This window comes from Apteryx rowi, unplaced genomic scaffold (genome assembly GCF_003343035.1).
Source record: "Apteryx rowi isolate R43461 unplaced genomic scaffold, aptRow1 scaffold_214, whole genome shotgun sequence".
Taxonomy (NCBI): Eukaryota; Metazoa; Chordata; class Aves; order Apterygiformes; family Apterygidae; genus Apteryx; species Apteryx rowi.
The window spans coordinates 807350-834496 of record NW_020448464.1 but is presented as its reverse complement, the minus strand read 5'-3'; the positions used below and the strand labels follow the sequence as shown (position 1 = coordinate 834496).

Genomic DNA, 27147 nt, shown 5'->3' with positions numbered 1-27147 from the left:
AAAAACTCCTTTGAAGACTGCTACTGCTTAAAAGATGGTTATAAATGTCTGCCATCCTTTTTCTCTTCATCTTCAGATTACCTTTAAGTTTTTAGTTGGATTTTTGACTGTCCATCTATTTCCTCATGAATCAAAGACTGTTCAGATGTATGAACTCTGATGGCAATTCACTGCTGTTACATCAGCAATATTAAACCACTTTCTCAGCTCACGTCATAAAGTGAGTTCTTCAAAAGCTATAGAATTACTATTATCAGATTTACTTAGTATAATATTCATCTTCCCCACAGAAACTTTCTAGTAATTCCAAACTGTATTCCAGCCATTTATTAGATCTAGGTTAAACATGTGCGAAAAAAGAGTTGTTAAATAAAGAAAAATTAACATGTAAGGTATTCCTTTTTCTGCTGTGCAAAATTCTCTCATCCTTTATTAATAAAGGATTAATACTAGTTCTCATTAGTTGTCTACTATCTCTTTGCAGTTGTCCCAACATGTGATGTGGCTGCGTAAAGGACAAAGCTACAGCTTTTGTCCCTGAGGAATTAGTGCCTGCATTCTAGATTCCCTTCAGCTTTGCAGAAGGGCAGTTCTGAAGTTATACTTAAATCAACAGAAATTTGCAGCCAAGTTAGTATTTCAATCTATGGCCGCAGTATGCAGGACAGAAAAAATGAAAGAATAATACCTTTGTTTCATAACTTTGTTTTTCCTCATGCCAGAAATATAATTTGCTCATGCTGATTGGCAGAACACACTTGGCTGACATTTGGTCTAAATACCAAGAAAAATCATTTGATGAGCTGAGATGGAGAAACCATACTGATCCACACTTCAATATGATTTCCAGGTCTAGATTTTTTTTTGTTTTCTGCCAAGACAACAAAGGTTCTTTGATTATTTGTAGCACCTAAAGTGTTTACTGGATTAGGGAAAAAGACTTCAACTTTCCTTTCTGCATTCTCTATGTTGGCCAGCATATAACCTGACATATACTTTGCCTAGGATACTTCAAGTTATTGCTTGCTTTTCTACAGCATATAAGCATTCATGCTCCAGCCACAAAAACTAAAATGAAACTGAGAGTCACATGAACTTCCATGTTCTTCTGAAACAACTAGTCTTAGCTACTGTCTTAGACAGCTTCCAGKAAATATATAGAAGTCTTTTATTTGGTGGGGTGGGCAACATATGTTTATTAATACCCAAATATTGCACATGTAAGTGCAGTCTTTTCTCTAACCTAGCAACACAACAGGTTCTGAAGGAGGAAGGATACTGACAGCTGCAAGCCAACTAAGGGAGCAGCAAACTAGATTGCATGCATGAATGGATGTCGGATAAAAGTCAGGATAACATAGAATAAAATTAAGTTATACTGAACTTCTGAAAGAATTTCTCCTTAAAATTTTAGGAAGCAAAACCTCAATTTTAGATAGTCATATCCTGCAGTATCTTTGATGTGAACTCAGCCCCAGGAGGGTGATGGAAGGGGAGAAAGAAGGAGTGCGACACCCTTTCCCCATTCTGCAGATATTTTTCAACTCATTCCAACACTCTGCTGACTGATCTGAAGCTCAGCTCATTACCAAAAAAAAGGATCATTGAACTGAAAGCCAAACAGACCCAATTCTTTTTATCTTACAATAGGATAAAATATGGAAGCAAGGCTTTGTACGATAAACTCAGATCCACTGCAGCATAGCTGGGGCAGCCACCCTTACACAGCGCTGTAACAGAGCCCTCAAACTCTCATACTACAAAGGCAAGAGAAAAGAAAAGGTTTTGAATTTAATTTGACTTTGGTTAGGCACTGAGCTGCAGCATACAGAACTCCACTGATCTCATGGTGCAAGTATCAGTGATTTATGTTTGTAAACATAAGACTAGCCTTTCTTTCAGCCTTATTTCCTGGCAGGGGAAAGATCAGCAATTTCTGGAAAAAGGTCTATAGCTTCTGTCAATAAGCAATGACAAGAAAGGTGTAAGCAGTCCTTTAAATGATCTCAAAAAACTGTCTAGAGTAACTCTTCGCACTGACTTAAGCCTACAGAGCCTCTGTTGATAAAACAAGGGGACAAAAGAATCCTGATTAAAAGGGATGTACTGGACGACAAAGATTAACAGCACAGCCAATTCTTTACTTCAGCGAAGAGGAAACATATGATTAGAGTTGAATATATGAACTGAAGTATGAATACCATTATGCAAGTCAATAATGTAATAAAACTAAACACTTGAGAGAAGTTGAATCGCCAACTTGTTCTGCAGCTGACAGCAGAAAACTTGGTAGCCTGAGCTGAAAGGCGGCACTTACTCCCGGAGTCTCCAGCAAGAACGCCAGACTTCAAACTCAATTCATCAGTGAAGAAGAGGAGGAAAAGATGCTGTGCAGTCAAAAATTAAACTGTTAAAATGTATTAACCTAGAAAAAAATGCATTTCCATAGTTAGTCTGTATTTCTGTAGGTCTATTACTTTAAATAACAACAACAACCATCCCTGAATCTTTAAAGTGTTTGTCTTTGTGCATTTTTGGTACATTAAAATGTATGGTTACTCAGCTATTATACCTTTCAAAGGTTTTGCCTCCATGATGTATGGAGAAACGAAATTCTAATATCACAGGCAATATAATTATTTGTTATCTTAAATCCAGCTTATTTATTTTCCAAATGCATATTCAGAGGATGGTACTCAAGACAGAAACAATTAAATATTTGTACAAAATGACTGTGKTTTTTTATTGATATAAACACTTCAAAAATACAACTATCCTCCATGAAATAGACAAAATAATCAAAGGTATATAATCATGCTTGCTGACTTTACTAGTAAATATGTTTTCCTGATTTTTTTTTCCAGTTAGCATTCTGAAACTTCTATATCTACTTAGGGGAAAAAAAATTATTTTTAGCTATATTACAAGGGAGCATAAAGTAATGATATCTGACCGACAAATGCTGCACTTTACATAAACTTTTATTTCCAGATCCTATAATGATTTGCAGAATTGTAATTTAAGAAAATTGCAGAGTTGGCTCAATTTGAGATGCTAATTATAGGATTTCTAAAAACCAAAAGTCATATTTTTGCAGGGATGCTTCTTCAGTCAAAAAAATAATGGCACTTCTATTTAAAACTGTTTTAGAATGAAGACATATATCTTGTTATAAAATTGAGATGCACTGTTTTGGAAGATAGGTTACTACAGGAGAAAGACAAAATTTCATGGGAGAAAATAAAGAAGAAATTGCACTAAAAAGTCAATTATATGTACTGAAGTACAATAAAGGAAAAAAAAATTCAGATAACATTCAAAAGTTACTGTCTTGTATCAATATAGCTAATAAAACATAGCAGTAAGCTTTCAAAAAGCTAAACCTAACAATTTCCTCAACTTTTAGGCATAACATAACCTTTTAGCAGGATTAAAGACCAAAATCATTTCCTACATTCTTCAAATACCTGATATCTATTTATATCTAAAATGTTCCAAATCCTTTCTGCAGTGTTTCAGGCAATAATACATTGCAATACAGACTTTAAACTACTTCTCCAAGACTTCCTTTAGTGATTTCAGCATTACAGAATAAGTAGCAATATGAGATAGGTAGCAATCTTCAACACCAGCAGTTCCAGCTAAAACAAGCTCTCAAGTCAAGCTTGTTTCTCTTTTTATCTAGAGACTAAATGCACATTCTTTGGCTCATTGCCGAAGAGAGAAGACCGTACAGCAGCTTTTAAAGACATAAAGCCAGAATAAGAAGACTTACAGTTTTAAGTAGTTCTTTCATCAGTATTTTGAAAACTAAAAGACAATAGGCTGTGAAAGACATTTCATCACCTTTGATAAATATCAAAAGATTTTAGAAGGACTTTTGCTCAAAAGTTCTCTTAATTTCTAATCACTTTAGAGGAATTCTAATTCTTCAGATACTGGCAGAAGAGCTCACTCTTATTTACAGCAATTATTGATACATAAATACTTTCTAGAGAGGTCTTGCAATAAGTAACACACAAGTCTAAAAATATAGCAATGAATCACCAAAAGAAAAAAAGAATAGGAAAACTATGCAGGCATTCCAGTGAATATAGAAATATAAAAAAATCACATAATTTTTAAACAAGTAACATGTAAAATTATACATAACACAATATGGAATTATGGTGGTTCAGTGTTTTTATTTTGTTTTTTCCCCCCATCTTGCTTAATTAAGAACTAAATACTTTTGCACATTACACGTTTTACCACGCAGAGCCTGGTAAAAGTACTGTCATTTTCTCAAGTTGCCAATGATTTTACATAGGGTTTGGTTTAGGAGAGGGTTTTTGATTTCTGTTGTTGTTGTTTTTATGAAGATAATGAAGACTGATTTAAGAACCAAGTAATCTGTAGTCACAATCAGAAATAACTAAATAAACACTTGTATTTCACACACCTCAGGATTCCAAATGATACATAAACTGAGCATTTAAAAATTATATTAAAATGAATGATGAATGAAAAATTCAATATAGTTAAGTGTTCTTTGTAAAATATATGTATTATCTTTTAAATGCTTTTCTAGGACATTTAGTGTTTTTATATAATCTAGTTCCAGGAAACATGAGGAACAATGTTGGAACAGAACAGATGAATCCATTTTTAGATATACTTTTTACGTATTTATTGTTAAAAAAGAAAAGCAGACAAAATACTTCTGAAATATGAAATAAATAGAATATAAAACAGTCAAACAGCATTTTAATACCAATAATGACAGTACAACTCAGTAAGGTTACACTAAACACATTTAAAGGCATTGTATCTAACAAATTGTGATAAAAACCGTAAAACACTTATGTAAATGCAAAAACAGATTAAATACACTTAAGAGAACTGCATCTGGAAATAAACTCTAAGTCACAGTATGACTATTTCTTTATATTGTTAAATACTTTTTTCATCTAATATCCAACTCTATATATAAGATTATTATTTTTATTATATTCTTCACCCCTTTGCCTAGCACTTGCCATCATATACTTCATTTGCTCACATTTTTCTTTTGCACAGTTTTAAAAATATGAGGTTAATATCGGACAATGCTGATTTCTCAGTGGGAATTATAGCAGCAACATTTAATTCTCAAAGATCAAAAGAATATGACAAAGGCCATGTACATCTGTAACAGTCCATATTATCCTAACTGTCATCATCATCACTACTATTTTGAGTCTTAGTCCATTCCCTGTAGGCCTGTCTTTTCTGAAAGCATGATAAGGGAAGAAGAAAGCAGAAGTATTAGTTCAGAAGTATTAGTTTGAGCTGGCAAGTTAGTTGATTAAAGCAAAATAAAAACCCCAAAAGAAAGTAATTCTGAAGTGGCATGTTAATTTGGGATACAGTAGAAGCACGCAAAATCACCTATATCCTATTTATTTTAGTCTGCATATGCAGTCACTAAAAGAAGTTTTACTTAGATCTATTCTGGTAAGGTGTTGAAAGTGCTACAACACAGTGATTGCAGGGAGGCCAGTCACCAGACCTGCGTGCACAGAAATAATACAAAGAGGGAAATTATTCTTATTTTTCTGCAAGAAAATATTATGCTAGTAATAAACTACTTCAGCTAAGGAACATGTAATACCGAGTCTCATGCAAGTGAGAGAAACGTCTCTAGAATCAAAAATATTTTGAACCAAAAACATTAATACATTTGAGAAGCAGTAAGATTAAGACATCAAAGATGCTATACCAGGAATTAGCACCTGTAAAACAAATCACCTAATTTGTTGTTTTCTGATTTGACTGTCTAGTGAGAATTACCACCCTTGTCTGAAGTTTTCAAAACTTTTCTTCAAGAACAATTTTATTGACAACTGTCAGCAATGAAAACTAATATGAAACATATCATTCTTCAACTTCAGCTACTTTCAAATGGTGGCTGCCATCCTAAAGTGACAGCTATTCCTTATTCTTTTTGCTTTTCAAGTTGGAAAATTGTAGACGGTGGTACTCATCCACACAATAGCAGAAAAATTAGAACCATGTATTTTAAAGATACATCAGTCAGTGCTTGCAGAACGTTTTTCATGTTTCTCAAAAAAACCCCAAAAAACCTCCAAATGCAAACTTGTGCAAAATTAAGAAGCAAAAACAATGCAAATTCATTACAGAAGCTTGCACATTTTAGATCTGAACTTGTTGGCTTGCTAACATTCTGTTTTCATGATACACCTTTAAGCAGAAAAGGGGATGTTTTGGAATCCATTTTCTTACCGGAAAGAAGAAAAAGATTAGCAATTAAGTGTTCATTGGTAGCACCTTTTAATTGTGCTCTAGTTAAGGAATATTGCTTTAAAACATTGTCTTTATATTAGAGACCACAGGGAAAAGCTACCTCAGAGAAAGGCACAGGCATACTACTTATTATTATAGATCTTTCACAGTTTACTGAGCTAGCTCGTCAGTGAAAGGTATGATATAAACATAGTTTAGAACCCACAAACTGGACAATCCTCTCCTAGCAGAAAGCAGAAGACACACTAATGGGATTAAGAAGGAACAGAAACAACCAGATTGGAACTGGACATGAAACTGTGGCAATTCTCAAAACAGTCTAAAGTCCTCTACAAAGGCTACTTAATTCTTATGAAATTCTCCAGTAATGACTTTTGATGGTTCAAAAAAATTCTTATTTTTGTATGACTTCTCCAACATTTCCCTGGCACACTGGTAAATTAAATTGTTCAAAGTGTATTTATAAAGGTCTATATTTTTTACATCTCTAGTTTTCATTCACCTAGTCACTATTTGCGTCCTTATTTCCTATAAAATGCAGTTTTATTTATATCAAAGGAAAAATAGAAACTCTACAAACTCTAACACAGTTGAAATTATTTCCACTTGAGTTGAACAAGTTCAATTGTTAACAACTGAGTCATGGTGAATTTTCAAATATGCTTGAATAGCAGCTGAATTATTAAAGAGTAACCATCCAAATTAAAAGCTGCTCGGGATGTTATTGATACAAACAGTATTCCACTTGAAGAATTTTCACATCCTTTCAATGGCTATACTATGATATAAATACAACTATTGTAAGTATGTTTGAAATGGTATGTTTTATTAAAAAATGAGATAAAAACTTTTTTAAAATGTTAAAAAATTATTGAAAAACATATCTTTGTGTCTGTCAACTGTTTTATCAAATATAAAAGGTTAAACAATCATATAAATCTTTTTCTCCTTTTAAATTGCTCTGCATCTTGCACAAAGCTCTACAGATTCATTGGTATAAATATGGTGTCTTTCCCAAAAGTCGTATCACAGAAACTAAATCACCAAAGTGGCCATATTTCTTTAAGAAATTAAATGGCACTTTCTTGACAACTGAGTTACTTGGTAAGGGGTTGGGAGGTGAGTAAAAAAATGGGTAATTCTGTAAAATATTTATTTCAATATATGATGAGTTAAATTTTATGCCAAATTATCTTTCAGTTTCTTCACCTGTAACATTTGACTTCCGGTTCCATCTCTTAATCTGTAAGGTCTAATAACTCCATCTTCACCAAAGAAGCGAGGTGGTCGCAGGCTTATCACATCTTCTGATGAATCTGCAACTCTGAGAATAAAGCAGCAAATTTAAAATACGTACCATATCTCTCCTAAAACTTTTAAACTATAATATTTAGCAAGGTCATAAATTATTTTAAATACAAATTAAATTCAAGTACTAGTAAAATGACACCTATATATGTATTTTGGTATTTGAATGCACACCCAAGACACATTCTGTGAAACAGTAAAAGATTTAACTCGGAAATGCAATCTCATTCAGAGAATGATTATGAGAAAACTAGATGGCAGAGGGCAACACATGGCTGCAATACTAAATTAGTGTTTGAGTAAAAATTTCTCACAGAAGTGATACAAAGACAATGTACTCCTATTATTCTGTTTCATGCAATATGCCAGTCTTCATACTTATCTTACTTACTTTTTAATGCCCTGAAATGTGCTGCTTGCCATGTCTATGATTCCTCCAGTAGGCCTAGCTACTGCTCCCACTAAACCTTTTCCAACACCTTTGAAAAAGCCAGCTGCTCCTTCTTTCTGGGCTCCTAAAAGATTCAAAAGCAGCAAAACGTCATAAAACATTTTGACTTTTTCTTACTACAATAATCTTAGCAAATGTAATTAATATATAATTATCTAATTAGATATGTAAATACACAGTCTCCTTCATACAAAGTTCAGCGCCAATAACACCTAAATTATAAGTCAGTAAGAATACAAAATCTTTACGTGAAGTTCTACAACTCTCAGATTTATAACCCCTCTCATCAAATATTAAGAATTTAAGATCATATGAACACAGTTAACACATTGGAAGACCTGCACCTACCTCTTATTGGTTTTGTAACTATTCCTGTTATACCACTGACAAAACCCTACAAAGAGAAATGAGTGAGATATAACAAATACGTCTTCAGGTTATATTTTTCATACATTACTATATTTTTCTTATTACTTCAAAGGTGAACAACCTCAAAGTACATGCTTTGAAGTATTATAAAATCCACCACAGGTTAAAAGAATGAGAGATTCCTGCTTCACACTTCCTCCCTTCCTCCCTTCTCTCCAATTCTCATACATTTTTCTTTAAAACTACTCTATTATGGCAACATATTTGCAAGAATAGGATTACAATAAAGAGGTGCAACTCTGCGGTAATTATGGCAGTCAATACGTGTATTACTCCTGCCTGGATAAAATCTATTAATCTTTTTTTTTTTTTCTCCTTACAGAAACTAATCCTTTTCCTCCACGAGTGATACCCTCTCTTAGACCAGTGGGCTGTCTATTCATGGCTTCTCTCCTTTTCTGCTGGTAATCCTCATCCATAGTTATTGCAGCTACTCCTTTTGCCATAGCACCAGTGATTCTCGAAGCAGCACCAGCTAATCCACCTAAGAGAAAATGAAAGATTCTAAGTAAAATGCCAATGCCATTTATAAATACTCAATTATATTGCTCTCTTTGTATTCACTATTAAGTATACTACTGTAATAATGCTGAAACTTACCAACAGCTCCCCCTACTAGTGCTTTAAGTCCTAATGCCATTCCTTCTATAAATTCTTCAGGACCCTGGATGGCTCCCTAAAAAACGCATTTATTTAAAGTTTTAAATAGTATGTTTATAGACAAAAATATATATTATGTACACATACGCATGCACAGAGAGAGAACATGTGAGAGAGAGAGGGAGAGAGGGAATGAGAATTATTTTTAAATACTAATTCATTCTCTGAATTCTGCTTAAAGACAAATGCAAAAAGCAGAATTATATGGAGAAGTAAGGAACAATCTTTTGTGAAGTAGGTGTAACAGACTATTCTCTCTTTCTTATCTTGTTTGAATTTTCTAGTAACATTTCCTGGCACTTTCACTAAGAATTTTCAATTACAAATCTAAATTTAAGACAAAAAAAATATATTAATATATATCCACRTTTTCAATACAATCCATATGTAATCATTTGTGCTATATTTCATATACAACCAGTAGAAATTTTTACCTGATAAGGTTCATAGAAGAATGCTTCTACTCCTTCAGATAGGCCTCTTATGAATCCAAATGGATTACCCAAAACATCAAGGCCAAGAATAAGAACGTACATTTGTTTAATAGCCTAAAACAAAATTAGTTTTTGAGTAAAATATTGCAGAAATTACACTACAATGAGTAAAGCAAACAGCATACTCAAAACAGTATACTCGCATGAAAAAGATTAGTAAGATAAGTTTAATATAAAAAACTCAATATAATTCAAAAGAGTAGAAATAGTTACATTAAAAAGGATTTTACAGTGAGTAAATCACAGAAGTGCACAATAAAGTCAGCCAAAGAAACTCTACTTCTTACAAGCAGTTACAAGTAACTGAGATTAACGCTCCTGAGATTTTTACAAAACAAGCACATTACCCAGATTTCTCTCACACTGCGTGGCTACTGGACAAAATTTGGTTTGCTTGCATATGCTGATAGGAAATTTTGTTGACTGTGATTGAGAAATGTTACAACTACATCTACATGAAGGAGAACTGGATTTAAAAAAGGCCAAGCATCTCCTAGGAGATTTCCAACCTTCTCTCTGTATAGAAGGATCAAGAGAATAATAGACAGCCCATTCCCCAATTAAAACAGGATTTTTCTCCTTTAAAGTTGGTAGAGCACAAAATAAATACATGTTAAGAATGCCTTATCATTAATGATGTGTGGATAAAAGAGGACTCCTTTTTTGCAATAATGTGTCTACTGGTATCTCTCCTCAAAATGTTGGGACCCAGCAGTACATACAGGTCAAAGAAGGATAATAATTCTGATGCTACTGGAGTCTGAGAGAAAGCATTCCTAGTTTGATACAAATTCTGCTTTATCAGAATTACATTGTGTTTGCTTCCACTATCCAGTCCATAAGTTTTGTTACTCATGCCATTTTTCCTCTAGTCATAATTTATAAATAGCGCAGTTACTTGCTCCCAGAATAAAGGCAACAGGATTCAGCTGATGAATAACAGTTTCATGTAAGCTGGGTGTCTCATTTATTCAAAAATACTTTTTGTCACAAATAACCTCCTGGCAAAATGGCAAGGAGAATTCAAAGACTAGTTGATATTTAAGTCATTTCCAGGAAGCATTTAAACTGGCTACATTAAAAAAGTATGTACGAAGAAGAGAGGAAACAGAAGTTGGTTGTTCTCATTTTAAAATGAGCTCCTCTTTATAATTAGTAGATCATAATTTAAGTCAATGGCTTGTTCCTATGATTTATACAAACATACAAGGCTGAAAGTTATTTTACATATTTTCATAGAAGTAAAAGCACAGTTACACACTTAAAACACAAATATTTACTGAAAAACTGAAATTTATTTATTCCAACCTGTTTTGAATAATGCCTTATAACTGCTGATTGCAATTGTTGTGTAGTACAGAAGTGATAGTTGAGTTCAAAGAATGCCAACCTAAAAAAAAAAGGTATTCATGTTATTCAGAGCAAAACAAAACCTAACATGGGTAAGACTGATGTAATCTTCGGAAGTTATCCTTACAATTATCTTTTCAACCTACTTAAAGACAACATCTTGTACATCCGTGAGTGTAGCACCTATACTCTTCAGCAGCAGATTCAAGGATTGAAGCGGTATCAATTCATTCTTTCTTTCTTCTTTGTTACTATCTTCTCCACCCGTACTAAGTGAAAAGCTTAAGTGTAACTGAAGGATAAAAACAAGATTGGAAAATAATACAAATGTCTATTAGAAGTATCATATTTCTACTTTTATAGTCTTGTTAGAAGATTTTAAAAAATTGAGATATGGCATTTCTAAACTTGATTGAAATCAGACTGAATACATATGGAGGATACATACACATTTACATACACCATAAATACACCATTCAAGGTGACAAAAAAGATACTGGAATTCAAACTGAATAACTATAACTACTTTTAAGAAAAGAGGAAGTAGGAATTGCTTACCCATATTTTTAGATGAAGTCTCCAGAATCTTTTAGCTATAACTTAGGTCATTATCTTGTTTCCAAACTAATATTTGTTTCTATAACTAATATCCCAAAGCACAGCAGACTGAAAATAATAAGCACAGTGTCCAAGTAGGAATGAAAAGTCCAGAGGACAAATTAAAAAAAAAAAAAAAAAAAGCACTTTCTCCAGGGCTTTTCTTTTTTTATTTTTGAACTCCCCTACAATTCTTCACTTTTCTGTTCCTACTGTTCTGCAGGAGACAAAAAACCCACCATTTGGAGAGGAAGCACAGGCAATACTGCGAAAAAGGCGTACCTTTATTGGAGAGATATGAAAGTATTCATACAAGCTGATTTGTGATGTATCCATTGATGATACACTCATCAGTTCTTCTTGAAGAGATTCTACATCCTTTTTGAAAAGTTCCAGCTGTGAATGTATTTTCAAAAAAATATTACTTGCACATTCAGAGTATATAAAACTTCACAATATGCCAGGCATTTGCCACTGAGGTGCAATATATTCACTAATATCACTCTAGTGATTTTTAGCTTTTTAATTAAAGTTTTGGAAGAATTTTAACCAGAGTTTTTAAACATGTAACTAACTTATGCTGCCTTTCTTTGTATGAAGAAAAAGAAATACATATAAAAAGAAAATCCAAGCCATATCTATTTTAAAGTAAAAAACTCTCTATTTTTTTCAAAGTTCAAATTTCACATTTTTTTCAGTACATTTAGGCAATTTTTATGAAATATACATCAAAAAACATATATACACACACTTTTGAGCATACACTATACAGTAGGTTTTTAAATACCAAAAGCTAGGCTAGAGACTATGTTTTGTTAAACAAAGAGAGAGACTTGACTGTTACATACTCTAAACAAACCTTCATATAACCTTTTTCCCCAACTCCTTTTTCTTTCAAGASAGAATTCTGTTGCAGTATTTTTTGAAGAATTGGCAAAATGCTAGAAAAATCATTTTACTGTTTTTAAACAGTAACAATTCTAAACTACTCAGAAAAGGGCTTAGCCAGTTTAAAAAAAAAGTTAATACTGAAAATATTCTGAAATGTCCCTTCAAAACAGTAAACCCAGCTACCATCTTACTATCTAAACAAAAAAATGAGTAAAAACTGAAGCAGGGATCAAATCCTAACATTTTGTCTTCTAATTCCACTAAAAATAAGAGGGCAGAAGGTCTCCTCATCTCTCAGAGATCTCAGTTACTCAGTTCACAACATTTAATTTCAAGTCATTCATTGTGCCTTCTTTAAGTTAAAAGTGATTTACCTTGGGATGTGAGCGAATTAAAAGATACCAATGTATTTTCCACTACACACTTATTTTTACATATATTCTATAAAATGATACATTGAAAGTGATTATTATAATTCAAATTCTTACAATAATCTAGAGTTCATAGGTATACCTGGTATGAACAGATATAACAGATTGTGTGCCCTAGCACACTGCTGGGAACCACTAGTTTAGACTACATATTCCTGCAGATGAAAGATATGCCAACCCTGGTAAAACAAAATTTTCTAATGTAGCATTAATAAATAAAGCAGACTTAGAGAATGTTAAGTATCCTGACTTTCAAAATTCCTTTTATTTCATAAACCACAAATTGAAATTACTCATCCTTACCATTTACTATTTGCTTTAAAAGATGTTTAACTAAGCTGATTTAAAACGTTTAACAAAGATGGACCCACCCAGCCCTAAATAAAATTACTTTTTTTAGTTTTGCTTCAGGTGTTTCTATATAGTCTTTTCTTACTATGTTATAAAAACATAGTTAGGTCTTGATTTAAAGAAGGGCACCTCTCACCAGAGATGATCCCACTCTTAAAATTTCAGTCACCTCAAAGAAACAAGCAAAAGAGATCCTAAGTTAATAATCAATTAATTAATATGTTTTGGGACCCCTCCCAAAATTGTCGTGCCATTAGAGTTCTGTAGAGAATGCCACAGGTTTCAAATGAAGGCAAAAGGAAAGTAAGACATGATTAGGAAGAACCAACCAGATCTTCATGTATGATACTCCCAAACTCAAGAGAACTGCCTAAGTGCTCTGTGAACTGGACAATACATTTAGTCTTCCTTTATCATGGGCCAGAAAACATCCCACAAAGGTCCTACTGAAATCAGGATTTTTATTTAAACTTAAAGCAATGAACTCCAGATGCTTCAGAAACAAAAGTAGGAAACTTGGGACTTACTGATATATGTAACAGTGTGCAAATTTAACAGTGGCAAATTTACTTAGATGAAAACATCTACAGGATGGACCACAACCCATCGCAGATGAGAGACTTCCACCATTTAATCTTTCTGTAAACTTATCAAATTCCATCTTGAGATATTTAGATTCCTAACTTGCTTGAAATGTTATTACAGACGTTCATTTCTCTGGTCGTTAATACACCTCTTCCTAATTTCCAGTTTCTATTTACCCATGACCAGCTTTTTACTTTTTATCTTTATGTTGGTATAATCCCTGAGCATCAATACTTCTTTATCTCTGGCATATAGATTAGGGAATAGAAAGCATAACAACTTCCCTTTTCAGCATACATTTTGCTTGGCATAAGAAGATAATACCTTTTAATATCCTTAACAAAAAGAACCTTTTATCTCTATTCATCCAGGCAGATCTTTTATGTAGGTTTTTCTGGTTCATTTACTAGCAGCACTTTTTTTTAAAATACAGACAAAAACAATGGCACATGTTCTGCTAAATAATATCTCATCATTGCCTCAGGTATTGAAACTCAAATTTCAGTATTCTTAGTAAAAACAGCTTGTCCAGTGCTCTTCAGAATTGCATTATACCTATACAGCATATCACTTTATTGGCTCAGGTTCCTTGGCAAATCCAAGACCCTTCACCTCCTCTGTCGCCTTTACCTTTTGTCTGAAGTTTTCATTGTCCAAGGAGACCACCCTGCGCTTCATGCTATTACATTTTATCTAATTTCTAATTTTGCTATGTACAAATTCCTCTCATTCTCCCTGTAGGATAACCCAGTTCTCTCCCACTGCCCTCTCCTCCCAGTATTGCTCGGTATCAACATTTCAATTGTATCTTCTACCAGTTTTGCAATCTTGCATAAAATTACYGAGCAAACTTTCTCTTTTTGATCAACATCTCTCTCCACTTCTCTTGCTCTGATGGGCCACTATGTTTATTAGTTCTTTTCTGACCCAGCTTTTTCCAGATATTTTTTGGCAGGCTCAAGAAGAGAGYATTATTTTCATTCCTTTCCTGTTCTGACTCTTTAACAGAAACATCAGCAAGGTATTGTAAAGACTGCATACAGGCTACAACAGCGTTACTTTCATTCTTTTTGTAAGGTTTATATATCTTTATATATTATGCCAAGATGAGGATAAAGGAGAGTTTACTATTTGCCTCAAACAACAGTATCTCTTAAAATCCCCATAGTTTCCTATTACTCCCAGATACAACACTCAGCCAATATCATCGACATACAAGAACAAGCTGAGTTTTTTTGTTTGTTCTGTTTTTGAATACAGTTTAAATAATTACAATTTTAAATCTATTAATCTTTACACAACGGAAGGTTTCTACCTCTTGGTCACTGGGCACATCAGTCTGTGTAAAGAATTCAACCACTGCATACAGGAATCCAAGGTCTATTCTGAGATCCATCTCCTGAATCAGTACCTTAAAGTACCTGTGTATGACAAAAAAAAAAAAAAAACAAAAAACAAAAMCCCCCACTATTTTATCAAAAAATGTAAAGTTTTAAATTACAAAGTACAGTGAGTTAGGGTATTTATTTCACTCACTAACTTCAGATACTTACATTATTATTATTTTTTTTATTTTTAGGAATCACCATTTGTGGTCAAAAGGAAGTGGTATAAGGTAGGCATATTTCCTGTAACCAAAACTATTTAATTGAAATAGCAGCATTTAACACTGTGGATAGCATTGTTAAATACAGTTTACTTTCCAAATTAAAAAGGGTAAAAATCTGCATTAAAAATCCTTGAAAATGCTTGCTTTACTCTGCAATCATGTGGATAATAAATGGAGCTAAGTTTTCGCCTCTCTTTTTGAAGTGCTCTCTTCTTTCCTAGAATGAATTGGTTTAAAATTATCTTGCCTTATATTTGCCCCTACTTTAATTTTAATTTTAAAGCCTGAATAAAAATGATCAATGGCAAAAGAGATGGAACATGTTAAAATACTTACTTAATGTGAGATATTTGTGAATGTCCTGCAGTTCTCATAACAATACTGACATCAGTAAATGGTTTTGGTGCTATGAAGTTGTAAAATAAAAAGAGATCAGCACAGATTTTTGTATGATATATATATAAACTTCATGCTTTTAATATGAAAAAGCCATACATGTTCAGGATTTTTTCAATCCTGTGAAGTAGGATTATATAATGGATGTGACCGGCAAACAACTAATTCAGGGAAAAGAGCAGGAACAGACAGGAAGAGGAAGACAAGAATGAAATGGAACAATAAAATTCTGTCACTTATTTATCTCTGAAAAATGCATCATTTTTCATTTAAGACCAAATTAATGCTGATAATCTTAGTCATATACAATTTCTGTAGTCATGGCATTAAGTTTGTATTTTCAAAGACTGATACAAAAATATAAATAAATAAATAAATAAAACTAAATTAAAAATTTATTCTTCAAATTTATGCACTCTAGTTTAAAATAGACCATATTCAGGATGAACATCTGATGTCATAATAGCTTCTGAAGAAAAATAAAGGCAGTATTCTTCATCTCAGTCCAGAATCTTTCCTACCATTACTCTCGTCTTCCAAATGACTTTGCCTTGAGAGAGTTAATGGAAGACTCTTCCAAAAAAGCTCAGCAGTTCATCACATCCTGTATTGACTTTGAGCTCTTTGTGCAAACAGTGAAGAAGCTGGAAGGCTACAAACAAAGCTACATCTAAACTTATAATAATTTCTGTGTCAGGCACCATCTATAAGCTCAATAGATAGCAAATTATGTCTTGCCTAAGTTTAGGCTACCATAGGCACAAGTTTCTTTTGTAACTTAGCTGAGATAGGAGCATGTCAGGTTACTGTGTCACTCTTGCATACAAGCAAATAAAAAATAAGCTTCATAAACAACATGATTAGGATAAACTGAACAAATTATTTTAGTCAGTAGATAAAAATCTGGCAACTGGATATGAAAAGTGAGGGTTAGCCTTAGAACCCTCACTGCCCCTGAACTCCAAATGTAAGTAATAAACTGTGCAACACATTCGCTGCCATCAAGCCTAGCAACAGTTTGACTTTTTCATTTTTAACAGATAACTTTTCTCCTATGTTAGACAACACTTATTTCTGTTCCAGTCTGAATGCAACTGCCAAAAGCCCAAATTAAGCTTGACCCAAATTTGATTTAGGCTTTATGTTCTCAGAGAGCACTGAATTAGTGTGCCAAAAAGATGTGCTTAAAAGGTATGAAATTGATGGATGAAACAGTTTTTTTCTTTCTTCTAATTGTTAACAATTCAGATGGCTTTCTCTAAATCTTCTTTGTGGAGATGGGGAAGCAATTTTCTCTGACATTAGTATTTGTGTTCTGTCTAGTCAGTAAGCTTATACTAAAGAGCACTCCTGCTAGTGGTCTAAAACATTTGGACTTTTTCAGGGAAGTCCCTAAATTTTTAAGCAAACAGTCTTCTTCTGATAAAACTAACAAGGTGAAACTTCATTAAAAACAAACACCTCTTCATTCTGTAAGTATAAATTATGTTAAACTAGAACAACAAACCTGAATCCAGGGTGATGGACTTTGGAGGTTTAATAGGATAGAACACAAAGGGAAATATGGCTCCAGGAATCTGGTTTTGTATCTAATAAGGGTAAGGACAGGACAAGGTGTGGCATGTTAGCTTTTCAAGTTATGAAATATTTTAAAAGTAAGACAAACATAAGGATTATATATTACCTGTAACATTTCCACTAATTCAAAAGCAGAAAAAGCCCCTACTGTGGTTCAAAATATCTGTTTTCAAAATGAAATCATTCAATCCAAATAATCTAGAAAAGCTTCTCCCAATCTGTGGTCATATATGGTCCACAAAACTTTTGGAAAGGATATATTTTTAAAAACTTGAACATATGAAATACAGCAAATTTTACCTAATTTTTAGTTGGTTGTAAATAAAGACCTCTGTGGAAAGAGCAGGGAAAATGAACGGTAGAAGCTTTTTCCTCAACATTTTTAGGGGTCTGTTTTTTGTTTTTTACAAGCAATCTGATAGTATTTCCATTAAAGATTGAGAAGCAGTGATGTAGAATCCAATTACTATGATTAACTTCAAAACAACAAGAAAAATCCAAAGTTTCTGATAATTAATCCTACCAACTTTCCATAAAAATGTCATTTTTTTCCATATATAACTCCCTGCTCTTTGACAAGACTTACCTGTATCCTGTAAACTTGAATTCTGAAAGACTTCTGATGTGCAGATGAACTGTATTCTACTTTTAAAGCTGGCAGATAATTTCTTCTGATAGGAATCTCATTTGGCTGTTGCATTTTCATGTTACTTCCATTAGGAGTTAAACACACCTGTTGTGTCATTAAAGAAAAGTAAGCATGCTATGTGTTTCAAAAGACTGCCTTTTTATAATGTATTTTAAGTTTTACACTTTTCATTAGCATTGAAATGAAAGCTTAATGGTAAGGCTTTTACAGCTTTTTAGTCAGATGTCAAAACTTTACTCTGTTTAAATCAATCAAGTTTTGCCATAAATTCCAATGAAGGCAAAACTAGAAAATGAATCTGTATGTTGCATTATTTGAGGAATTATAGCTTGCTATATTTGGCTTTCTAGAGGAGAGGCACAGGAGTATAATATTAAGGTCTATGACTGAGATGCAAATTGGTGCATATTAATTTATCTGCAACACAATTCTAGTGAATATTTAGAATTTGTCTATAGACAAGAACAGTAGCATTAGGAGCACAACATACTGTTTAACTCATAGAATAAATTCCGGAATTCTGTTTTTGATATTTCTGTGTTTGAGTCACATGGCTGAATCATCCCATAACAAGCCATTTGAAAAATACAAGACTTTCTGTCAAAACAAACAAACCAAAACCAACCCCTTCCCCCCTGAAAGGTATATCAGATGAAGAAAATGGAAAGTTTCTTTCCTGTAGCTTTGCATGTATTTAGTCCCATGACCTGCAAGCTTTCAAACCTTGATGGATTCTTTCTAGACAGAGATAAAGAAGGGATTTCAAATGAACTGGATAAATCAGTCATCTCAAATTTTCATTGGAAATGTTCTGGGACACAACAAAATCAATATGTTATGTTTTTCCTACGTACACATGCAAACAATAGATTAGTGAGAACTATCAATATTACCAAAACATTTGATTCCAACTCAATAATCTTGTTTTCCAAAGGAGTAAGCTCACTGTAATCTTTAAATTCTTGTTCTAACTTATCCGTTTGCTTAACACTCATAGGTCTCCATCTTGACTTCTTCTTGGGTTTTGTCTCCCAAACCACATCAGAACTTTGAAAACAAAAGAAAGGATCAAGAGAAAATGATTAGCTATTTCAAATTAAACTTTACCTATTTTAGTATGGCTTTTAGTACGTTGTAACTATGGAATGAGAAACCATATCATAAAGCACTTCCATGGTAAATAAAAATGACCCAAATTACCCAATGACTTCTCAGTTCTAAACAGAAGCCAGTCTTTCCAATGTAATACAGGCAAAAAAGTTAACAGCTAGTTTGTCCAACTTCCCACTTTGATCAAGATAGGTATGTAAAGACACTTAATCAAGAAGCTCAGTTTCAACAGTACTGCTGTCCATTACTCTACAACCTCAATGTAGGCTTTCAAATATACATCCTTGGTATATTTTGGGATGGTTTAATTTACTAGAAATTGAGAATTCAGCAAATGTCTGCTGAACTGCTCCTCACTTTGATAGCTACTTTCTTCACTCTATCTCAGTCTGAATCACTAAACAGTGTTTTTGGTTTCCATTTTTCTTCTACGGGTTTCTGGCTTTTTTTTTCCCCCCTTAATAATATCCCAAAATCTATTCTTTAAGAGGCATTGGACTCTTTCCTATTTAATTCTATTGCTTCTGAGGGAAGCTCTGATGTCTGATTTCACTTTACATTTAAATGGAATACATGGTATAGGGCACAAACAAATCGCCATCAGACAGAGGGAAGAAACTTCTTCTATCAACAAGTTATTCCATATCTGACAACTACATAGCCAACTAGACATTATACCCATGCAGATACTGATACATAAACGGCAGAACAGCATAAGAAAGGTTAACTAAAGGGAAAAATAACAAAATGGAGTGCATGGCTGTAGTCCCAGGACAAGTGTGGTGAAACTTCCTTCTGTATCAACTTAAGATACAAACTGACTGTTTTGCATTCTTTTTATACCAATACATTTATAAATGGGAACATCAGGAATAACAGGCTTTTTTCACTGTAACTGAGGAGTGATTTCTCATCTTCCTAAAGAGGTTTCAGGACATTTACATCCACTCAGGGATTAACAACAAAACAATATCTAGCAGTCAGCACTGTTGGAGTCTCCTGATGATGATGACCACTTCCAGAAAGCACTGATTTAGTGAAATCTGTCACCATTCCTTTAAATCTGGGCAATTCACTCTCACTGTTAAGATTAGGAAGTTTTTTATTCTAACATCTGGAAACTGCGAAGTGTTTCCACTTTTTGGATAGTTATCCGTTTCTGAAGTGAGGACAAGGACTGGGATTTTCTTTGTGAATGACAGACATGAATAATTTGTACCTAGAGTTTCTGCTTGTTTTGCAGTCTGGTAAGAAAAATTATTCAGCAGGAAAAACCTTGTTCCCAGCAACCTCATGGCTAAGAATGTGTATTATGGCAATGAGATATAAATGTCCCTTGAGCATTCAAAAAAGCCCCTGTATAAATACATCATAGCTCACACCTCTTACGGGTTGTATAGCTTCTTTTCTGTTCCTCTCTGATATGTTATAGTAAAAACACAAAGTATTAGATCTTTGATGTCTCCATAATTTCCCAAACAAAAGTAAAAAGAACTACAAGCTGTTACCGCATCAGAGTTTTGACTGAAGACCAAAATCTATTGACACAAAGCACCTAGCAGACCTTGCTGACAACTCCATTATCACCTCAAACTACAGACAGGAAATATTACCCTTCAGTGGACTGGGAAAGTTTGCTGCACATAGTTATGCTTAATATACTGCAAGAGAATATCCGTCTAAATATAGAATGCATACATTTTCATTACAATAGGAAAACATATAATGATTTAATTCTAAATACCCTTGACTAGATTTCTTTTTCCTCCTCCCCTTCTCCCCAAAACAAAATTCAGTTAGTGAAAATACCAGAATTTAAACATTTTAGACTGTTGCACAGTGAATAAGTTACCTTGTAATTCCAATGTAGGACACCTCCTGTTTTGTGTAATTATTAACCAATGAAATTCCAACATCTTGTAAAGACAGAACAATTTCTTGTTCTGCTAGTTCTGCTTTTACACTTTCATACGTCAGTTTAAATACATTCTGATCTTCAGTGATTAGGACAATACGCTGTAAACCTTCAAAAAATGACACTAAATAGACCATCTTTCTACTGTCCAAGCTGAGTATTTCCATTCTGTCCTACAAACAAGAGAAGAAAAATTTTTACACATCTATTCACTCTACCCCAGCAAACAAATGGAAAAGTATTAGCAACATGAACACAAACAGAAGACAATGTTTTAAAGGCATAGGAAAATTATAAAAATTTTAATCTTGAAGTTTTACAGCAGTCACATACATACACTTTTGAACTGAAGATAATGCTTTTTGGCACAAGCTCCAGCAAGCGGTATTGTTACTGCTCTGTGTTAGACCCACACCTATGAGGTTGGTGATTGCACTTGTTACATATGGAATTTCATACATACAGAACATCTACTGATCTCAGTTACAGATGAAAACCAAAATATGGGGCCTTTTTTCATAAGTTAAGCAAATCGAAAATATCCCCAACAACACCCTCAAAATTCTATTAACATCATTAAAGTAAGATTTGAAAAATATATCTCTATTTTATCTAACATACTACTTTTAGAAAAAAATCACAACTTTTTCCTGGACATTGCCATGTTACAGGTTTTTATGGCAATAATTACATGCAAGTATACAATTTTAAAATATTTGCATATATTTGAAAGTAAATGAAACTTTTGATATTTTACCTTCAGCTTTAATACAAAAAGCCTTTTAACAACTGTCTCAGTCTTCACTGTTTAGACTGTGAGGGCACTTTCATGTGCAACTAATTTAATGGCTCACTAAAGGCTAAAATGTCATGTGCAAGCTAATTGCTCACTGACACCGAAAGGGAAATTCTCCACATTGCCTGCTCCCAGAAGCCTCTAACTTTCATCAGATCCTTCACTGAATCAGTTCAGGAGAAAAAAAAACAAAACAAAACAACAAAAACACCCCACACAACAACCACCCAACTAAAAGACTCCCAAATAAACAAAAAAACCCTCATTTTTGATTATATTGTTTTCTGCCATTTTTGTGAGATGCATTAGCACACAGAAGATTCTGATAAGCACCAAGACCGGCACATGTGGGTAGACAAAAACATGTAGCTGGACATGATGAGATGATGGGTGGAGTAAGAGAAGGAGACTGCTATCCCTTCTCTTCTCTCTTAAGTGACACAGTGCTTTTTTGCAAGCTCATCACATCACAAACAGCTCAGTAACTTAATTTGGCTCTTCATCACAGGAAAGTATTACAGAAATTACAGGAAAAAAACCTGAAGTTTCTAGGACTTTTGATTTACCTTTACTTCAGATAAAGAATCAAAAACTTATAAAAAAAGTGACTAATGCCAAACAAAATATCTATGGATTTTCCTTTTAAAGTAAAGGAGAACTAAGGAATTTCTTTAAATAGCAGTCATGATAGAATGTCATTAGCTACAATGATCTTAAGATCACTAAGACAAGGCTGCACAGGTCAGCATACTCTGTACCCACTTATTCTACAGCACCTCAGTTTGTATCATATCATTTCTCAAAGAGCAGACAAAACTGTAGTAGAAGATGAACCTTGAAAAGCAAACTAACAGGCCAGATGCAAGTGATTTAGGGTTTTTGTTTTCACCTCAACAACTACCATTGAATTTAAGTAGGTCCAAAACAAGACCAAGTTCTGAAGGTGAAAGCTTTCCTGTACTGCCAACACTAACAAAACATGCAATTTTAGCTACTCATGTAGTCTTGTATATCAAAGGCCACAAAAAAGTGCAGTCTTTTCTTTTCAAACTAATTCCACGTACAGTTAAGTAAAAAGGAAGTAGAGGCAGCATAAATGTCACTAGGCAAACAAATATTCCTGGCTTTTGAAAATGTATCTATGTAACAGTCATCTTTACTGACATTTGAACGAATCTGTATTGCATTGCCTGTGGCAAAAAAAAGCACTTAAATCGTTAACAAAGTATTGGGGGGGAGGGGAGTAACCACCTCCATTGGATGCATAAGAGGAGAAAAAACAGCCAGCATTAAAAGGAGCTCTACAAAATAAACATACTTCCTTTGGTGTAATTTCCTCAGTTCTCTTTCCACACTTCCATTTCAATTTTCTAGACCCTGTTGGGTCACCCCAAGTATACAACACAGCCTTATTTGGCTGAAGACAGTCTTCCAACTCACAGAGGGAGCTAAAACAAAAGTAATACAAAATATTCATTGGCATTTTATTTTCATATCAATGACTTTGCAGAGTCTAACATTTCAGTTGAAGAACCAAGAACACTTACATAATAAATTCTAATGAAAATTAAAACTTAAAGCAACATTGTTTATGTAACACATGCACAAAACCATTTTCAGAGCAGTAATAAAAAGTGTTATATAGTTATACTTTTAGAAATACAGCATATCAGTAAATTTTTAAATATTCATTTTCTTCCCTGCTTGTAATTAATAGGGAAACTTAAACAGTGAAAAAAACAGGAAGCAGAGCTTATAAACTGAAAAGGAAATTCAGGTTTTGCTCTCTAACATAAATATTAGTAGAGGGGGGAAAATGTGCTCACAATCCATTGTTTAGGGAAGGTTTCTTCTGTGTGATTTGCTGAGGGGAAAACAATGTAGTGTTTAGTATCTGGATACAGTGGATATTTCCAGACAGACAGATTTTAAACACTACTCCATCTTGATACAGGTAAGAAAAACTGGCAGACTATCTTCTAAACTCTCCAAAGGTAGCCAATGCTGTGCATAGTTAATTACAAAAGCTGATCTATACATATTTGCACTGGGGACGCTCAAAAAACAGCTAAAAATTGCTAATCTTTTCAAATAACAAAGCAAGAAGTTGAATATATTCTTTATTTTAAGAGATGCATACAGCTGCAAGCCTAATTGGACTAGAAGTTCTTCAGTTTTTCAAGCACCAATTTCTAAATGATACTGCTCTGATTGCCTGAAAGGAAAAATCGAAGAGTCTGCTTGGCATTTACAAAGACACCAGCTAAAGATGTTGTAGATATACTTACACTGCTCAGCACTGCATGCTGCACAGTTCTAGAGTAAGCACAGTATCTGCACACTGTAGCAAAGCATTATGAAGACATTACAGAGTGAGACCAGAATCAGGATAGCTGCAGTCAGGTGGTACAAGGTAGGACTGATCCAGCTATGCTGCTCTCAGCCTAAGTCACACTAATAGGAGGCTTGGCTCCAGTCTCTGCAACATGCCTCAAAAGAGGCTCTGTGCAGATTAATGTGAATAAAAGAATTTGAGTTTTAATGGCTTGTCCATCTTTCTTCAAACCCTTGCCTCACACACATCAGACACTTGAACAAAACCAAGACAGAACCCAATTTTTACTGGTTGCAGATAATTCACATTTGTTAAAATATTCTTAGTTTTCATCTGGTTTAATAAAACTTAAATAACTATCTGTCTTTCTCTCCATTCCCTCATCTCTCCCATAACTTTTGAATACATTGCTCCAACTAAATCTGAACTAGATTTGACAGAACAATAAATATATTTAGAACTCCTCTGTTACTTATTCTGCACAAAACAGCACATGCATATTTCCAGAACAGCAAAGCACATCCAATGCAGGGATGTTACGAGAGAAGGTAAAGGGCATGGACACAAAATCAATATAAAATAAGACCATTAGTACTGTTGTGCATAAAACAGCTTCTTCATTTGTAGAAACAGGTCCCTGGTACTACATAACACTGCTTTGTTAATAATCCATCCTGTTCAATTTATAAAATAAGAGGCTTTTGGGTGCTCTGGCAAATTTAGACACCAATTCTTAAGACATAAGCTTTTCCCCTCCATTTTTTTTGCTTAGGCAGTTGAAAAGGAAAAAGAATTTTGGACACAGAACTCACAGATATACACTTCTCGCAGATGATTGATAGACTAAAAAAACAAGTTCCCATGTAAGGAGATGAGAGTATTCTACACAGTAACATTTTGATAGCTCCCTGCACAGCACTTTTGCATATAGTTAAATAAAGCAAGGAATGCTGATGTGTCTGTTTTGTTAATTCAGTATGTAATTCAGGCATTTTGCAAATGCATATACTTTATACATAAGCTTGCAAGGATAGATTAAAAGCACAACCAACAGACTGGTTGCATAATAGCAGTCAAGCCTGAACTTTACCACCACTTAAGTTATACTGCAATAATACTTAATATCAGCAAACACACTTAAAATACATGAAATACAGTTCATGTCTTCATGCAGATATCCATGCTAAAACTCTACATACATACCTCTGTCCATACTCAATAATTTCTTCTTTAGTATGGTTAATTAACAGAAATGGAGCTGCACCATCATGGTAATTAGAAAAGGTAATTACCGTAGAATGCTCAGTCAGGTTAACATCCACTATAATTCCTCCAAGCTATCAGATATAAAAATTACAAAGTAAATAACAGTGGTATGAATTTCTAAAATAGTAATTTTATGTATTCATGGTATTTTTGAAAACTTTTACACCCATAAGCTAAAATCATCAAAATCAACCTGTTTTAACATACCTTAAACATATTTTCCAATCATACTGTTATTTCGGGAAACAGACATTGCATTCATTGGTTAAAATTAGGAAGGAGTTCTGTACTCTCAAACTTTAGATTGTTAGTAGAGGAATTTTCCTTGGATCATTCATAGTCATCAATAACATCCTTCAAAACATTATACCTTTGAAAATTCACATATTTAAAAACTGCCTGCTAGATGAGACTATGTACCACATAGAAGTAAATTTAGTGAAGTCATGGTTACTTTTTAGAGTAACTTAGTGTTACCTTAAAACTAATGTAACTACTTTCAGTCTTAGATAGAGAACACTGACAAAACAGTCTGTGTTTCAGATTGGATAGGTTTACTTCTCAGAGGGGCACTTAAAATGAAATGCCTACATATATTTGTGTACACACATACAAGTGTAAATTAAATTATACTGTGGGGAGACAGAGGAGGACAGATCGAATGAAAATACTATACATGCATATATATAATATTTCCCTCACCTACAACTTTGCAATACTTGATTGTATGGAAAGGGAGAAAGATTTGGAGAGTGAAATGAAATACATATTTATGCTGCTTTACCTAATTTCTGAAACCAACCATTTACCTTGTTGTCCAGATGCAGTAAGAGACAGTTTTCTTGCTTATCAAAATTTATCTTCTTTGGGGGAAGATCAGAATTTTCAACTCTAACAAGTAATTTGTTGCCATCACTTTCAGGCCAAAAAGGAATGCACTAGAAAAAAATAGACAGTTTAAATTAAGTGAAAAACAAGCTAGATGTTAAATGGCATTTAAAGTTCATTTATTTAAATTTTAACCAAAACTGAAGTAAGCTGGATCACACACTCTGTTAGAATAGCTAAAAATAATTACTTAGCTGAACAAAAGAAGTAGAAAGTCAGAAAAATTCAGACTACAGTGAAGGAACAGAGAAGATACAGACCTAAAAGTGAAAGACGTAAGACTGTATGTAAAATCCACTGTATGTAAAATCCACTGTATAGAGTTCAGCAGAGCTAAAACACCAAAATGGCCCAGCTTGTCAATGAGAAAATTCAATGGACAAAGCTTTGTTTTTTCAATAAGAGATCTCTTGCCAAAAAAGTATAAATTACAAACGAATCTTATCTTCAATAACAAAAAAGCATATTAGCATAAATACAATGTTAAGTAACTGCAGTAAGCAGGACACTAGCACACCAGCTGTTCCTTTTTTTTTTTTTTTTTTTTTTAAATACTGAAGACTTAGGTAACTAAATCACAGAGGACATTCTGCTATTCACATCCACAACTGAATCACAGCCATTTTGAGTTAAAGATGATAAAATTCCACAGAAAATCTCTCTTCAAACAGTTTACATACTAAATGGATGAGAGAAGGGCAGGGAGGGAAAGAGGACAGAAATTTTAACTGTAACTGAAGTCCTACCACAGAAATGAGCTAAGATTAGCAATA

The 27147-nt window shown here is 33.6% G+C and overlaps 1 protein-coding gene across 12 annotated transcripts in view; it reads right to left on the bottom strand.

Moving 5' to 3' along the window:
* VPS13A (vacuolar protein sorting 13 homolog A) overlaps window positions 1-27147 on the bottom strand; it is a 117596-nt gene that overhangs the window by 13887 nt on the left and 76562 nt on the right. For 5 of the 12 annotated variants that reach the window (XR_003253282.1, XR_003253283.1, XR_003253286.1 and 2 more), the window contains 18 exons: window positions 26296-26424; window positions 25424-25557; window positions 23204-23333; window positions 21027-21262; window positions 18958-19111; window positions 18002-18148; window positions 17345-17426; window positions 15778-15847; window positions 15148-15253; window positions 11857-11970; window positions 11124-11269; window positions 10936-11017; window positions 9568-9681; window positions 9074-9149; window positions 8794-8957; window positions 8393-8438; window positions 7985-8108; window positions 7495-7609 (listed from right to left, as the gene is read on the bottom strand). Coding sequence is in view for 7 of the 12 variants with exons in the window: in XM_026064343.1 (XP_025920128.1) it covers window positions 7495-7609; window positions 7985-8108; window positions 8393-8438; window positions 8794-8957; window positions 9074-9149; window positions 9568-9681; window positions 10936-11017; window positions 11124-11269; window positions 11857-11970; window positions 15148-15253; window positions 15778-15847; window positions 17345-17426; window positions 18002-18148; window positions 18958-19111; window positions 21027-21262; window positions 23204-23333; window positions 25424-25557; window positions 26296-26424 (2169 nt within the window). In the remaining 5 variants the exon portion in view is untranslated. Of the gene's footprint in view, window positions 1-2133; window positions 2426-4726; window positions 5531-7494; window positions 7610-7984; window positions 8109-8392; window positions 8439-8793; window positions 8958-9073; window positions 9150-9567; window positions 9682-10935; window positions 11018-11123; window positions 11270-11856; window positions 11971-15147; window positions 15254-15777; window positions 15848-17344; window positions 17427-18001; window positions 18149-18957; window positions 19112-21026; window positions 21263-23203; window positions 23334-25423; window positions 25558-26295; window positions 26425-27147 lie in introns of those variants that run through there. The other 7 variants (XM_026064345.1, XM_026064346.1, XR_003253284.1 and 4 more) reach the window with 6 other exon arrangements.